The 16042-nt window shown below is 43.5% G+C and overlaps 1 protein-coding gene across 1 annotated transcript in view; it reads right to left on the reverse strand.

Moving 5' to 3' along the window:
- The window catches only part of FAM13C (family with sequence similarity 13 member C), a 57348-nt gene that overhangs the window by 23707 nt on the left and 17599 nt on the right, over positions 1–16042 (reverse strand). Inside the window, 2 exon segments of the mRNA XM_033148843.1 lie at positions 11477–11540; positions 12829–12950. Coding sequence (XP_033004734.1) covers positions 11477–11540; positions 12829–12950 — 186 coding nt within the window.

The raw sequence follows: 16042 nt of genomic DNA on the forward strand, positions 1-16042 counted from the left end.
TCAAGGTAGCAAACACAGTTATTCGCTTCCCAGTTTTACACTCACAACAACCCTATCAGAAAAGTTAAGCTGAAAGACAGTGGCTGACCCAAGGTCACCCAGGGAGCTTCACAGCTGAGTGGGGGCTTGAACCCTTGTCTCCCAAGGTCCTCATCCAGCAATCTAACCACTATACCACACTGGCTCTTAAACTGCAGACAGGCAAGTGACAGCTCAGGGAGAGGGATACAGGAGCTCAATCCAGAACTTTCTTTATCCGAACCTAGAACCTCTTACACTGCATGCAAATATACCCTCAGCTAGAGGTGTCCAAAAGACCCTGATGTTGGGAAAGATGGAGGGCACAAGGAGAAGGGGACGACAGAGGATGAGATGGTTGGACAGTGTTCTCGAAGCTACTAACATGAGTTTGGCCAAACTGCGAGAGGCAGTGAAGGATAGGCGTGCCTGGCGTGCTCTGGTCCATGGGGTCACGAAGAGTCGGACACGACTGAACGACTGAACAACAGAGGTGTTCAGTTTTGTTTGCATTATAATGAGAAATCACATAATCTGCATTTCCTGACCCCCATCGATCTACCCAGACACTGAGGTCCAGCGCCGAGGGCCTTCTGGTGGTTCCCTCATTACGAGAAGCCAAGCTACAGGGAACCAGACAGAGGGCCTTCTTGGTAGTGGCACCCGCCCTGTGGAATACCCTCCCACCAGATGTCAAAGAGAACAACAACTATCAGACTTTTAGAAGACATCTTAAGGCAGCCCTGTTTAGGGAAGCTTTTAATGTCTGATGAATTATTGTATTTTAATATTGTGTTGGAAGCCGCCCAGAGTGGCTGGGGAGGCCCAGCCAGATGGGCGGGCTATAAATAATAAATTATTATTATTATTATTATTATTATGTGAACCAAAACACAGGTATCCTTAGAAATTCACACTTCTCAGAATTTTGTGATACCATTCTATCACTAAACAGTGCGTGCAAAAATGTGTGTATCTAGAGAAAGTATATATGAAAATGCAGATTTTAGTGAAAATGTGCAAAAATATGTTGTTACATTAGTGAAAAATGTTTGCAGAGATAAGTTATATGATTGAAAATTGCATTAAAATGTGTTTATTAGGAGAAATTCACACTAATACACCGGTAAATTGTCATGATTCTTTTTTTAATGCAAATTGCTGGAGAAATGTGGAGAACTGGATTTAAGAATGGAAAAATGAGAAACCAAGAGAAACCAACATTGATAAGATTCATCCATCCCTACCCTACACCAATGTTTCTCAGACTTCTGATAACTGCCAGGTGTTTTCTGAATCAAAGCTAGAAAAGACACTTCATATATTCCTCGGGGGGGGGGGGGTAGAAAAAAAATGGTTTAACTTATAGAGTGTGCAAGAGTGACAAATGCACACCCTCACCGGAGTTTAGCTTCTGGGTTTCTGCATGAAACACTTGTCCTGCAAGTACCTCCTTCTCCTCCTCAGGCAAATAACTTGTGCCCCTTCTCTGCATTGGGAAAAACTGAACAAACCAAACTGCATTCTACACAAAAGACATTGCACCGTCACCCATCCAGCAGATGCAGACGGGAAGAAGGCATGGCCAGAACATTCAGCATTAGAACTTGCCCCATCCAGAGATACAGGGTGGCTTTTGGCTCACAGGAGCGTTCAATGATTTAATTCATTTTGTTTCAAGAACTTCTATGTTGCCTTTCCTCAGGCAGGGAGGGCATTGTTTCCAGGGCAGGGTGCAACGCCGTAAAATAACAACCCAGCAGCAAAATTTGAAGCAACGCAACACAATCTACATAGGGTAAATCCACAGCATAACCTAAAATGCTTGGGTAAAGAAGAAAAACCTTCCATCTGGAATATAAATAGTATTAATTTAGGCACTAGTTGGGTTTCTGTGGGGAGCTCCTTTAAGTGGGTACCACAGCCAAAAATGCCCTTTCCCCTCCCCCCAACTAACTTCTGGTGATGAGGGCACCCAGAAAAGGGGATTGGTTTGTAACTGGGGTTGTGGTCACTGACCCATAACCTCTCTTCAGCACCATCTGTTTGTGGGGAGCGTTGCTTCCTATGTGACTTTGAACCCATATAGTGCAGGGTTCTAAGTCATGCAAGGAGAGAATGCACACCACTTCAGATCTCTCCCCTCCAGTGGATGAGAAGCCAGCAAGTGCAGTCCTGCAGTCGTAATACTGCAAGGGAGGATGTTCAAATGGGGATTGATGCAGCAGTCTTTCTGGGATGTTTCTCTGCTGTTACTGATCTTCCCATTGGAAATCCCCACTAAACTTCTTATAAACCAGGCATGTCCAACAGGTAGATCATTTGACGTCTGCGGTAGATCACTGGTAGATCATTGGCTCCTCCCAAAGAAGCTGAACAACTGTGGCTCCCCTAAAAAAAAGCTCAACATTTTACCTCCTCCCTGAAAAAACTCAACAACTTTGACCTGAACCCCAAAAAAGGAGGTAGATCACTGCCAGTTTTTAACTCTGTGAGTAGATCGCAGTCTCTAGGGAGTTGGCCACCCCTGAAACCATAGAGCTCCCTGGAACAGTTTGCACATCACTGCCCTGGGAAGCATCAAGAAAATAAGCAGGGATATGTCTGAAATATCTCTCTCATTTGGCTGACCAGACAGAAGCAATTAACTCCTTCATCAAGAGGAAAATAAATTCCTCAATTTAGAATATTCCTACAGATATATATTTGTTCCATAATTAACAGCTGACACTCATTACTAACTATGGTACAAAACTCCCCAAGCAGACTAGTGTGTTAAAAACTGGGTGGTCAGTGCTGTTTTTAGCAATGCCGATGCTGTAATATACTCATTTTTAGAAAAATTAAATCAGCTCTAAATATATATTTCTCCCATCTGTTGCAGGCATGAGGTTTCCAGCAGATTTCCAGCTACCGTTGAGGGATTTGAAATAAAAATATATTTTGTTAAAAACATTTTTTTTAACATGACCTTGATAGTGACTTGGAATACAGAACCAATATAAATAACTGCAAACCGTCAAGTCTGAAATCTCTCATTTCTTACTGATTCCTCTTTTCAGGTGTATGGGCCAATGAAGTGCTATCGAAAGGTGGAGGAAAGCCATCAAGCATGGTATGGCCACAATTGCATTCTCCTGCTATTTCCTAGAAAATAGTATTCAGAGGAATGGCACCTCTCAACCCGAAGGTTCAATATCAATCACTTGCAGCCATTGGCAAATCTTATCATTGCTCCTCCTGCTCCAATTCGCTGATAAAAGTTGGCAGTTCCAGAACTTGAGGGGAACTACTTTTAAGGAGCTGTGTAGAAGACAAAAGTCTACCAGGTACAGCTCTTCCCCCTCACTGCAGCACTATGGAGGGGAAAAGTCACTTATAGCGAAATTCTGCTTTCTTTATGACTCTTACAATCCTACTACGCATGTTTCTTCAGAAGCAGGTCCCACAGCAGTCAGTGGAATATGTACGCTTAAGATTGCAGGTCTTTTAAAAATGGTTTCTTTTGGATTCTAGATATATATTTTTTCAAATCTTAAATTAAGTTCTCCACATTTCCACCTCAGTTTGCGGTCCTCAGGAAAATTTATCAGCCCTTTAGTGTGGGTGTCTCCTAATAGAAATACATTTGTGTGCAATTTTGCCTTACATTCATATATTTACAGAGCAGTTTTATTAATATAATGTCCTCTGCGGTATTTTCAACAATATATCCATTTCTATGTACACTACAAAAAAATGAAGGGATGCATTTTTGAACATATTGTTCGGCTGGAGAAGTGCACTGCAAAATTCAGAGGAGTGTGGATGTCAAAGAATGACTGTATTTTTGTTGTCCTATTGTTTCGGGAAATGTGAATTAGGTAATCTCACCTTTGAATGTGAACTGAATTGAATTCATCTCCCATTCCTAGCTGTGGCACCTCCTTTCACTCATTCATCGCTACCACTCATGGCTTCCAAAGGTCTCCTACTTCCTGAAATGGCTCCACCCATTTCCCCTCGCTGCCTCTTATGTCTGGAATGGCCTCCCAGAATGCCTCTGTGTTACCAGCTCTCTTATTTCCTTTAAACTGTCCTCAAAACCCACCATTTCAAGGAAGCCTTTGGATCAACCTCCTGCTCCCTGTATCTTTCTGCAACTAAGGGCACATCCACACCATACATGTAAAACACATTTAAGGCACATGACCTCTGCCACCCCGCAAAGAATCTTAGGAACTGTAGTCTGTTAAGGGCATTGGGGATTGCAGCCAGCCGTGTGGTGAGCAAACTACAGTTCCCAAGATTCTTAGGGGGACGGCGGCAATGTGCTGTAAATATATAGTGTGCAAAAGGGCGTGTAATAGAAATGGCAACATGCTCTTCTCTCAATTGCGCATTCTCTGCTTACCCCTTCCTGTGCTGTTTCCATGTGTCTGTTTTAGATAGCAGGCCTCTTTGGAAAGAGATCTGTCATACCTGTTCATTTGCATATATGGTGCTAACTAAATAAATACCTGTGGTAATAATAATAATAATAATAATAATAATGTATCTCCCTTCCAGGCTCAAACTGGCCTCACGCTGACTCTTTCTATATAGGCTGAATACCAAAGTCTTTGGAAGGACTTCAGAAAGCCAAGTTTAATCGAATGTTGTTGTTTTTTAAATAAAGTCAGCATACAATGAAATACATAACAATGAAAGGGCCATTTCTAATACTAGTCACTAGGTTTTTATTAAACACTAGGCTTTATTTAAAAACAACAACAACAACAACAACAACAACAACACCACACACACACACAGAGAGAGAGAGAGAGAGAGAGAGAGAGAGAGAGAGAGAGAGAGCATCCTTTCAAGGAAAGCAGCATTTCAAAAGAAGGATGGTGGTAGATTTAGAGTCTATTTAGGTGTTGGTTGTGGGGGGCAGGAGAGAGGGACATCAAAGAGAACACATCTTTGCCAACCTCTATTTATCCAGAAAAAAAATTGCTATGGTTTTTATATGTGATAAACAAGGAAACTGTCAACATCTGTTAAGACGGGGAAAGGAGGGGGAGAAAACATACTGCCATTTTCAGTCAGCCATTTCCTTTGTGCGTGGAACAAACCAACAGCGGTGAGACACAAAGAGACTCGTGTTTTGTTTGTTACAGGACACTGCTGAACCAGCTAAGCAGAAATTGCTTTATCCAGGCATGGCATAAGGGCTATAGATATTTTCCCTCATTTACTAAAGAAATGTCCCTCGTGCTGATGGGTGATGAAGAACCTGTTTATCGCAAGGACCTCTGGAAGAGGCAGTGCATCTGCTCACACAGAACCACCTTATTTTGCCCCAACAGAACTTAATGAGGGGGGGCTTTGTAAATTGAACCGATGTCCATCTCCGTAGCCCTGCCCCTTTGTTTTTGAAGACCTAGCCTGGGTTGTGTCTTTTGGTCACGCTGCGACACTGGTAGAGAAACTCTGGCCCTCCAGATGATGTTGGGACTCTCAACTCCCATCAGCCCCAGAGGGGACGGGCAATGTAAAGGAATGATAGGAACTGTATTTTAGCAACACGTGGTGGTCCCCCCCCCAAACACACACTCCTTTGCTAGAATATATTTGTGTATGGCAGACCTCTGGAGAGGAATGCTTGAAGAATCAGATCTTTGTTGAATTCTGGTATGAACCAACCTGATCCACACCTCCCAGACTAACACACAGGCTGGAACTTTCATTAGCCGCCAGCTTTCCACACTTCCTGGTTTTTCCAACATGACTCTCAACCCACAGAACACAAAAAAGACAGAATTTCTAAGATGTGCATTTTGAGAGAAAACGCACATAGAAACATATGTTTAAATTCACATCTTAAATACAAATTTGGGCACACGTCTTTATTGAAAATTCAACAGGTTAATGTGGAAATGAAAAAGAAGAGACAGGAGTGAACACGTGGGAAAGTGGCATGGACGCTGGCCCTTCTTGAACTTAGGAACTGGCTTCTGTAGGTAGGGATGTGACTCTTCTAAGGTTTTTAGACCACACACAAAGCCTGTAAGAAATATGCAGAGCTCTCCAAGTATACAGTCACACCTTGGAAGTCAAAAGGAATCCATTCCGGAAGTCCATATGACTTCCAAAACCTTCGGAAACCAAAGCACGGCTTCTGATTGGCTGCAGGAAGCTCCTGCAGCCAATCAGAAGCTGCGGAAGCCCTGTTGGACTTTCGGCTTCCAAAAATAGTTCGCAAACCAGAACAGTCACTTCTGGGTTTGCAGTGTTCGGGAGCCAATACTAGTTCGGAAACAGAGCTGTTTGAAAACCAAGGTATGACTGTATATGCAACTTGGGCTGCAAACCTAACCCCTTTTACCTGAGAGTAAGCTCCTTTGAATTCAATAGGATTGACTTCCGAGCAGACATGGTTGGGACTGCACCCTTTACTCAGCTATCCAAGCCCCTTGTCAGACCTCCATATATTCCATTTTTGAAACAACCACAGTTTCCAAGTCACCTAACGGCTTGTTGTACACAAACCAACAAACTATGCATCGGCAGTGTAGAGGGGGATGGACACAGCGAAGCACAGCTTCAGGACTTTCCCCACACAAACACAGCAGTAGCAGTTATGTCATCCGTCAGAGAGCTGAGGGTAACTGACAGGCCCTCCTTGCTCTCGCAAGCGACTGAGTTGATAACGAGACCTTCAGCTTCTGACTTTCATTGTGACAGATTAGCATAGAGGACGTCAGAGAACGAGGCATTTGTTACTCTCTTGACTGCCAACAAATTCACAGAGATCAACACTGCTTTCAGATGCTCTTCGGGGGTGTGGCTATGTGGGCTGTCAGGGTGAGTGCTTACACTTCCAAATTTACCACTACATCCCTGGCCCTACATTCTTGGTGCAACCGCGTGAAGCAACTCATCTGAATTATTTGTGCACTTGGCCTACAAAACTTGGATTGCTAACGATGGCTTAATGAGCTGCACCTTGTCTCCAGTCTAAGCCACTCCACGTGATTCTTCTGTCTAGCAGACAGCTTATTTAGACTATAACATTTCTGGACTTCCAACTACTGATCCCGGTAAACAACAGACCAAACGGAAAGGCAGATCCAAATAAAGCAGGGAAAGGCTCCGCAGTATATTAAATTGAAAGAGTGGGCTCTTAAAGGCAACTCGTTCACTTAATGCACGTCAGAATATGATTCACAAGCAGAACTGTGGCAGCAATCACGCTCTTTTCAAAGGCATAATTTTGACTTATATTTCATCCGAAACTCTTTGTCCCATTTAAGTGCTTGCAAAGCAATATTGCGAGAGTCTGTGGAACTGGGTGCAGAAGTGTCATTGTCAAGGCAGGACTTACACCACCTAAGCACAGGACTTGTGCTGGGTACAGAAGCAAGCAGTAAGATATCTTAAGCTTTCACTTCTTTTTTAAAAAACGGATGTTTCCGGCCCTTAAGATAGCTTGAAAGTGGGTGGACGCTGCCTGGCAAAACACCAGATGTTAGAGAAGGGAGGAGGAAAAAGACTTCTAGCTATTACAAGATGGATTTCAATACTCTTGGATAGTGCTTTGCCCCCAATGAAGTATATAAACCAAGCAAGTGTGCTGTTTGTTTGTTTTTTAAAAAGAAGTGTTTCACTGATTCAATTTTGCATTCCATGCTTCTGTGCTCATAACCTAGACTACAACTTTGTCCACTACTATTAAGCTACGCATATTACAAGTGTTTCTGAATTTCCTTGCCACCCGTTTTGCTGTCCCCTTAAAGAAATGTTATGAGATCTATGAATTTGCCCTTACCCCACAATTTCTAAGGTCGAAAACTGAATGTTTGTTTTGCATTTGCCGATTTCTCACAAAATGAAATGCATTTTTATTCGGTGCTGAGAAATACCAGCAAGCCCAGAATGCTGCGTGTGTTACACAAGATGCAGAACTATAAAGGTTTTCTTGGCACTGAATTTAAGTTACCATGGTGCATGATTTGGATTTTTCTGCTCACGCTCAATATCTAGGGTAGGGGAAGTACTGTAGTGCCACAGGGACCTTTTCATTTAAAGCAGAGGCTTTTGAGGGTAGAGATGCACCTGCAGCCTATATACCCCAAACTCTCGAGCCCAAAGCTTCTCAAAGTATATCCCTGGTGGTCAACAAGCTCCATTTAGGTGCTCAATGGAAAGGTTGGGAACAGCTGAGGATATTTGTACTTGGCCCTGAACTTGATTTATTTTTTTTATGATGATAATGATGGTCAAAGACAGGCTATCAGCATTAAGGTCCCGGCCTAAGGCCAGTGATTTTCATAATACGGTGCTAGTGCATTCTACTAATTATTCCTTTTTTAAAAATGTACCAGTTAAGGTGTCCCTTCTATGTAGCATGGCCTGGGAAGGGCACATCATTTTCATAATACATACCTGGTTTGGTGTTAGTTATGAAGTCAGTGCTTGAAGGGGTGTGTATTTTATTTTTTCTCATTCGCTGCACTAGAGAGTACGTTTTTAAAATATGAGTTACCTATATGCTTTTTGGGGGATGTGTGTGGCGCTGTGGGTTAAACCACAGAGCCTAGGGCTTGCCGATCAGAAGGTCAGCGGTTCGAATCCCCGTGATGGGGTGTGCTCCCGTTGCTCGGTCCCTGCTCCTGCCAAACTAGCAGTTCGAAAGCACGTTAAAGTGCAAGTAGATAAATAGGTACCACTCCGGCGGTAAGGTAAATGGCATTTCCATGCACTGCTCTGGTTCACCAGAAGCAGCTTAGTCATGCTGCCCACATGACCTGGAAGCTGCATGTGGACAAACGCCGGCTCCCTCGGCCAGTAAAGCAAGATGAGTGCCGCAACCCCAGAGTCATCCGCAACTGGACCTAACAGTCAGGGGTCCCTTTACCTTTACCATTATATGCTTTTTTGAGGGGGGGGGGGACCAAAAGGTGGGGGGAAGGTGATGTGTCCTATGAAAAAGAAGTTTGAGAAGTGCTGCTTTGGCCCATAGTGGTCCTGCACCCACAACTGCATTACAGGCAGGACAAATCTAGAGCAGAGTTCTGTCGTGCCAGATCACTCCTATTTTATTATGAATGCTTGCCACAATGCTGAATCTGGTGCAAATATGCCTTTAGTCAACCTCCTTCATGATGGTTCTCTTGCCCAGGGCAACAGTAGTACACTGTTATGATCATCAGAGCATAAATCCGCTCGATTATATCCTCTTGGCCTAATACGTTTCCCACTGCCTGATCAAGTAGGCAACCTTATCATTATTTTTTAAAAAGCTTCTCAGATTTACTCTTCAGCAACACATTTTGATCCTACTATTTTGCTAGTCACCAGTCTTGATTTTCTTTCATTATAGTTTTGCCTCTTTTGTTCTTCTACACTCTGCTGTTATCAGCACATAACATCTGCACGTCCTCCCCTCAGCTTAACAAGGTCTCTCGTCTACCTTGAGCAATCTTCCCCTTGTACCTTTACAATGCTCTAAGCTTACAAACGCTTCTGATTTTCAAAGGCATCTCAGTTTTCAGAACAGAACCAAACCAAAACCAAAAACAAGTTATGGCAGCTTATTTATCTGCATGCGTGTCACAAGGTGGGTGGCATGGCAACACGTAACACATGCTTTGTGTGGTACGTAATTTCACAAAAGGAGGCCATCCCAAGACTAATTTTGAACCACATGTAATTCAAAACAGCACAAGGGTGATCACTGACCAACTCACAGGAGTGCAAAGAAAGGCTTGTCCGCACCTCTCTTTGGTCTGCCACTTTCGCCTGGAGAAACCCATGGTTTACCACTGAATCGGACCAAATAGCAATTGGGTGGTTCCACGGATTGCCATTTGTTCCAATTCAGTGGTAAAGAGTGTGTTTTCCAGGAGGAAGTCGTGGGGCAAACACAAAACTGCTCGGAAAGCATGGGACAAGCAGGAAAATGCTCAGATCCTTATTTCTCTGTACAGGACAAGTGGAAGTATGGATGAGCCCAAAGTTTCTCCCCAATTTCTTCAAAGCAGAAGTGCCACCCTCTCAACTGCTAACCAATTGCCACACTTGCCACCAAGTTTTCTGCTTACTCGCTGAGCATAATACAGGGCTGGCTCTCAAGAGGAAGAAGAGCATTCTACTAGCCAATTACCATCCACAGTGACTGCCTGATGAAGAGGAAGTGGCTCTTTTGACCCTCCCTTTACTGATCAGTCTTTGTAGATGACAGACATATAAGCAGCACAAAACAAAATAATTTGTATGGACACCGATCACTAGGCTAAAGGAGTAAGCAGCTATGATGCAAATCTCTTGAATGTTCCAATGCATATAAGAAAAGCAATGCTGTCAATGATGGCCTTTAATTTTTACTAAATACATGTACATTCAGATCATAATGCAGAACTCCTGCCTCCTTTCAGGACCACTGCATGTACTCCAGAATTAGTGTTTCGAAGCAAATGCCTTCAATAAAATTAGGCCAATTCATAAATGCATGCACATCCCTTGTACTCTTTATTACTTGACTGACAATGGAAGCATGAACCAAGCTCACTGAAATCCGACCATTAGAACCTCTATCTGGGACCCAAACGCCTGGAAGTGTGGTTCTCCCTATACCAGCCTGCTCATGTCTCTGAGTTCTTCGGAGGATGCTTGGAGATGGCTTGCTATGTGTTGATGGGGAATAGAGTCTTGTTCTCCTGGCTTCCTAGCACCGCAGGCCACAGCCACCTACCAAGAGGGAAGGGGCAGGGTGTGAAGAGCCTGGCACCAGTGTTGGACTGGCTCCACCACCACCTGTCGCACCACAACAAGCTGCCCGTGCCTCATCCCTCTCCCTTCTTCCTCTCGGTAAGCAAGTGGCCTGTGGTGTTGGGTGGCCAGGACAGCAGTAGACTGGTACCCACACTGCCCCACTTTTCGCTACTGCTTCTCTGTGGAACACCCTCCTCTGATGCACATAACTAGCACTGACATTGTTACCATGCTGGCCCCAGGTTAATACTTATATTTGTTTGCCCAGGACTTTTAAGGTTTTTGCACTGGTGATGGTTTAGCCTTCCCTGCTATTTTTAAGCTGCCTTTGCTTGTTTTGATGGTGCATAATATAAGGCTTTGTTGTCTCTTGTATACTTAGGTTGTTACTTTTTTATGTTCTGTACCTGCCCTTTTATCTGTACAGGTGAAGGTTAAGTTATAATAAATAAATAAATAAATGAGAGAGAGAGAGATGCATTATGCCAAGTAAGGCTATTTGTCTATCTAGCCCATTATTATCTATATCTGAAAGCCGCTCTCCAAGATCTCGGGCAAAGGTGCTTCCCATCACTCACCTCTAACAGATTATCCGTACAGTCATAAAGGGATGCATGGAGAGCATGCAAGTGCCAACCGGCCCTTTGTCTCTTTTACTCACTTAAATAAAGATGCCCACAGCATCCTAATACACAGCTTTTAAGGTCACTGATAAACTTACCTCACTGAAGTTCTGGAAATGTTCAGTGCCATCCTTTGGTGAAATAAATGCACTCTGATCTGTCCTGCAACGTGAAAATTGGGAGGGTAATTGTAGGTGCCAATTTGAAGTGTTTTAAAAGGCGGACTGCCCACCTCAAGAACAAGGACTGGGGCAAGATGGAGAGATGATTCAGCTTATACATGTGTCTTTGTGTGTGCTTGCATGTGTCACAAAGCCACACACTGCAGCAGGATAACCCACTGTGGCACTGTTAAGAATGCCACCTAGATTCCCTCTTTTCTAAGGCCCAAACTAGACATGAACCACACACTCATGGCAATTAAGTGAGTGACTTTTTAGCGTAAAAAGCACACAGAGAGCTCCCCATGGCATTCCCAATCCAGATCAGACCCCTGCTGCCTGCTTGTCAGCACTGAGTGGAAAGTTTCCACTGACACCATTAGGAGGATTTCCCCATATTTCAAATAGCAGTTGTGGGGCCCTTGTTCTAGACTGGTACCGTAGCAAATGGATAAACCACCTTAATCTTCCTGTGCCAGGGTTCCAACCCAGATAGTTGGTCTTGTGTGCGCTAGTTAGACTAAGAAAGAAAAAGAAAGATTCACACAACTGGTACTTGTGTGAATGGCATAGAGACCAGTTTGAACCTTAGAATGTCTTGAAAAAATTGAAACTCAGTCCGATTCATCTTTGAAATAGTTATCACAATTTTGACAAGGCGGTGCCATCGTAAGATAGTTATCCAAATAAGTGTGAGATCAATTCCCACTTGAGCAAAAGCAGTTGTTTGTAATGGTTAGCAAGAACTCAAAGAACTGAGCAAAAATAACATTTGTTTTTATTAGCAAACTGAGCAAAAAAATAACACATTTGTTTTCATTAGCAAAGTGCCTATCAGTTGCACAGACTGTGCTTACTTTTACCACAGAAATAAATGCTTTCAATTAGCTTCTATGAGAGAAAATAATGAAGCATAATTTCAAGGTTGCTGAATTAAGGTTTTCTAAACAAAGAACTTGGGTTACCTTGGCATAGAATCTCATCTTTCAGCTGTGTTTTTTTCTTTTTCTAAAACTTTGTTTCTGATAGGAGTAGACCTGCAAAATTTATGATCCGGCAGCCATGTATGGGTTAGCCCACAGGTGGCTCAATAAATCGGTTTTTGCTGCCTGCCTGAGACTGGAAAAAAGTGTTAGGCACCCAGGGGAGCACCAACCATGGCTGGCTGGCTATGTCTGACTGAGTGAATAACAAGTTATGCCAGCTTGCAAACAGAGAAGTGCAGGTGTCCGCCCTGATTTAGAGTTAAACAGAAGTGAACAAAGATTTGTTTACTTGGAAGAAAATACCTCGGTTGAAACTTGATGACAGTTTCCTGGTATCTGAATGCCACGTTCTCGGTGTAATCATTAGCCGGCGTTCCCGTTTTCCTCTGACAGTCGGAGAGCCACGGCAATGCATTTCCCATCTCCTGCAATAAACAAACAAGGAAACAAATTGACAAATGCAACCCACTCAAGTAAACAACAGTGGCCGGACTGGTGTCAGCTGTCTATTTTGGGAGGTGGGGAGGGGGGAATGTAAGTGTGTAATCAAAGCTCATCTGGAGAAGGGGAGGAGAAATGAGGGGCCCAAGAAGGGACTGTACTAAACGTTGTCTCGATGCAATGACAGCAACCTGATGCAAAGATTGTAATGAGAACGGGGGGGGGGGTGTCCCCCAAAGACACACCTGCGTGCAGTATCAGTGCTATTATCGTAACTCTGTCACTTTCTCATTTTAAAAGAGATTTTGTCCAAAGCCACCCAGCTTCTGTTTCAGGCTACCTATGTTGTAATGAATTGTTGGCTGCTTTTTTTAACACTCTTCATCTTGAAGGTGTCCTTCCCACGTTGAGTGATCTGCTACAAAACCCTGTTATATGTGTGAAAATATACATGAGAGGGTGCTGGCCGCACCTGTTGGACCTCACTGTTGCTCCATAGGACGTGAGCATACCTTAGAAAAGAAACACCCCTTCGTTACCCTATATAGTTGTGCACTGAAAGGGAAGGAGGACCAAAGAGGACAAGTGAATTTCTGAAAAGCTTGCCCACCACCACAGAGTTTCCAGCTCAAGAACGATCAGCTTTCCAATGAACCTCTAAGTTCCTCAGCGCATTTTGAAAACCAATTTTGTGGTGCAACAAGGGTTTCTGGTGGCAGAGATAAAGTTTCTGTCCATAATGGGTACAGGTAGGTAGCCGTGTTGGTCTGCCGTAGTCGAAACAAAATAAAAAATAAAATAAAAAATCCTTCCAGTAGCACCTTAGAGACCAACTAAGTTTGTTATTGGTATGAGCTTTTGTGTGCATGCACACTTCTTCAGATACACATAATGTCCATAATGGGGTTGCTTTAATGCCACAGAGAAGCAAGGGCAGGCAGGAGATTGCCCAGATGCCATTGGCTGGCCTATAGCTCGGCTGGTGACTGAAGAAGCAAGAGCTTAAGGGGAAGCGGACAGCAAGGGACACAAGCAGCCTAGGAAGAAGAAGAGTTGGAAAGGGGAATCCAGAGTTCATCAACATAACTCCAAAGTCGAAGCCCGAAGGAGACCGAGACTTTTATGTTCACTGTGTTCAATTAGGTAAAATATCAGCACTTTTTGAGTCAGCGTCAAAATTTCCCGCTCAATACTAATTCTCAATGAGGTGATAAAAACCCATGTCTGGGCTGCAGCATTTCATGATGCAGGTGACAAAGTGCTTTCTTGCTCTCTTGCTGTCACACACACATGCATTTATTTATAAAGAGAAAATCAGCTCTCAAGAAAACAGGCAGCTCTGGCCTCACCCTGTATGCTATATTTCTATGTGCCAGGATTATTGTTGTTGTTATCTATTGTTATTATTAACCATGGATACTTTTGTTATTATCAACTATTCTAATTGTTTGCTTGCTTGCTTGCTTGTTTATTATTATCATATGATCATGTGAGCCCCAATTCTATTCCATACCCTCCAACATTTCTCCAATGAAAAAAGGACATCCTAAGGAAAAGCAGGACATTCCGGGATAACAGCAGAAACTGGGTCATCTTCTGCAAATCTAGGACTGTTGCTGGAAAATGGGGACACTTTGAGGGCCTGCCAGTCTGAAGTGACTACCATTGGTGGTAACGAAGCCTCTGACTTTCTGAGGCAGCACACAAAGGGAATAGCCTCACGGCAAGGCCTCTTAGCAACACACTGTCAGAAAACAAGATACTGCAACATTATTTTGTGGAAACAAAATAGAAAATTCTTTCCAGTAGCACCTTAGAAACCAACTGAGTTTGTTCTTGGTATGAGCTTTCGTGTGCATGCACACTTCTTCAGATACCTGAAGAAGTATCTGAAGAAGTGTGCATGCACACGAAAGCTCATACCAAGAACAAACTCAGTTGGTCTCTAAGGTGCTACTGGAAAGAATTTTCTATTTTGTTTCGACTATGGCAGACCAGCACGGCTACCCACCTGTAACTGGAATTATTTTGTGGATCTTACAAACAAACACCCACCCACGAGGTTTGGAGAAACCACAGATCACAGCAGTTTTCTTTCCTTCACGAGCCACGATTTGTTTTATCAGAGACCAGATCTTAACGCTCGATTGCTTCCCACTGCGTATTTTTCTTTTAATTCAGGAAAACATATTTTATTGCTGTAGACAGGAAATTAGCTAGAGATAGTTGTTGTGCTTAGAGGCTGGGAGCCAGTACAGCCCAATACATTAGTCTAACCGTAAGGATTAAGAAAGGAGACCTCCCAAGCCTCTATTTCTGGAGGGAAGTCGGCGTCCCCACCCTAGCCGTTCATATGACATGCGATCATTTCTCAGGGACTCCTGCATCTCGGGCCTACCACACTAAGCGGTCCTCAGGTTGCGGAAACCTCGGGATCCGACCGGGCCTCCGGAACGGATCCCGTCCGCAACTGGAGGTAGGCTACCCCTGCATTTAAATGGCCCTTCACATTTTCAGCTTCTGTGGTGTTCTACACAGCAGCCAACAGACAAGTCCCTGCCCTGAGGTGCTTACACTACAAACTGCCAAAGTCACTGACCCAGACAAAAATAAATCGTGAAGCACATCAAAGTTGCAACGATCTTTGTTCCCGAGCTCACATTCACATCAAATCGATTGTACTACAGCCTGCAACGGTTCCCACTTAAAAGGGTTTAGCGCTGCATGCCAAATAGCATGCCCTTGAAATAATGAGGTGAGCGTTTGGCTTTCACCCCTCCGTCCATAGCTGATCTTTTATTTGTCGGGCTGAAAGTGTTAATCAATATGATTAATCAATGGAATTGCTTGGTTAACGTGGAAGCTGCAGATCAACCATGACTCCCAGGGACATGCTGGCATAGCTGTTTCATGGGGTTCTGTGCATCCCTTAATTCCTCCACTATTAGAATAATCTATAGTCGAAGTCCAGGACTGAAGGAAATCAAATGCACTGATTGACACAAAATACAGATTTCCCCAATCCATATATTATCTTATGCACACACACTGCATTCATCCAATGAATAATGGAGCA

Source organism: Lacerta agilis, chromosome 5 (assembly GCF_009819535.1).
Source record: "Lacerta agilis isolate rLacAgi1 chromosome 5, rLacAgi1.pri, whole genome shotgun sequence".
In the NCBI taxonomy this organism is placed as follows: domain Eukaryota; kingdom Metazoa; phylum Chordata; class Lepidosauria; order Squamata; family Lacertidae; genus Lacerta; species Lacerta agilis.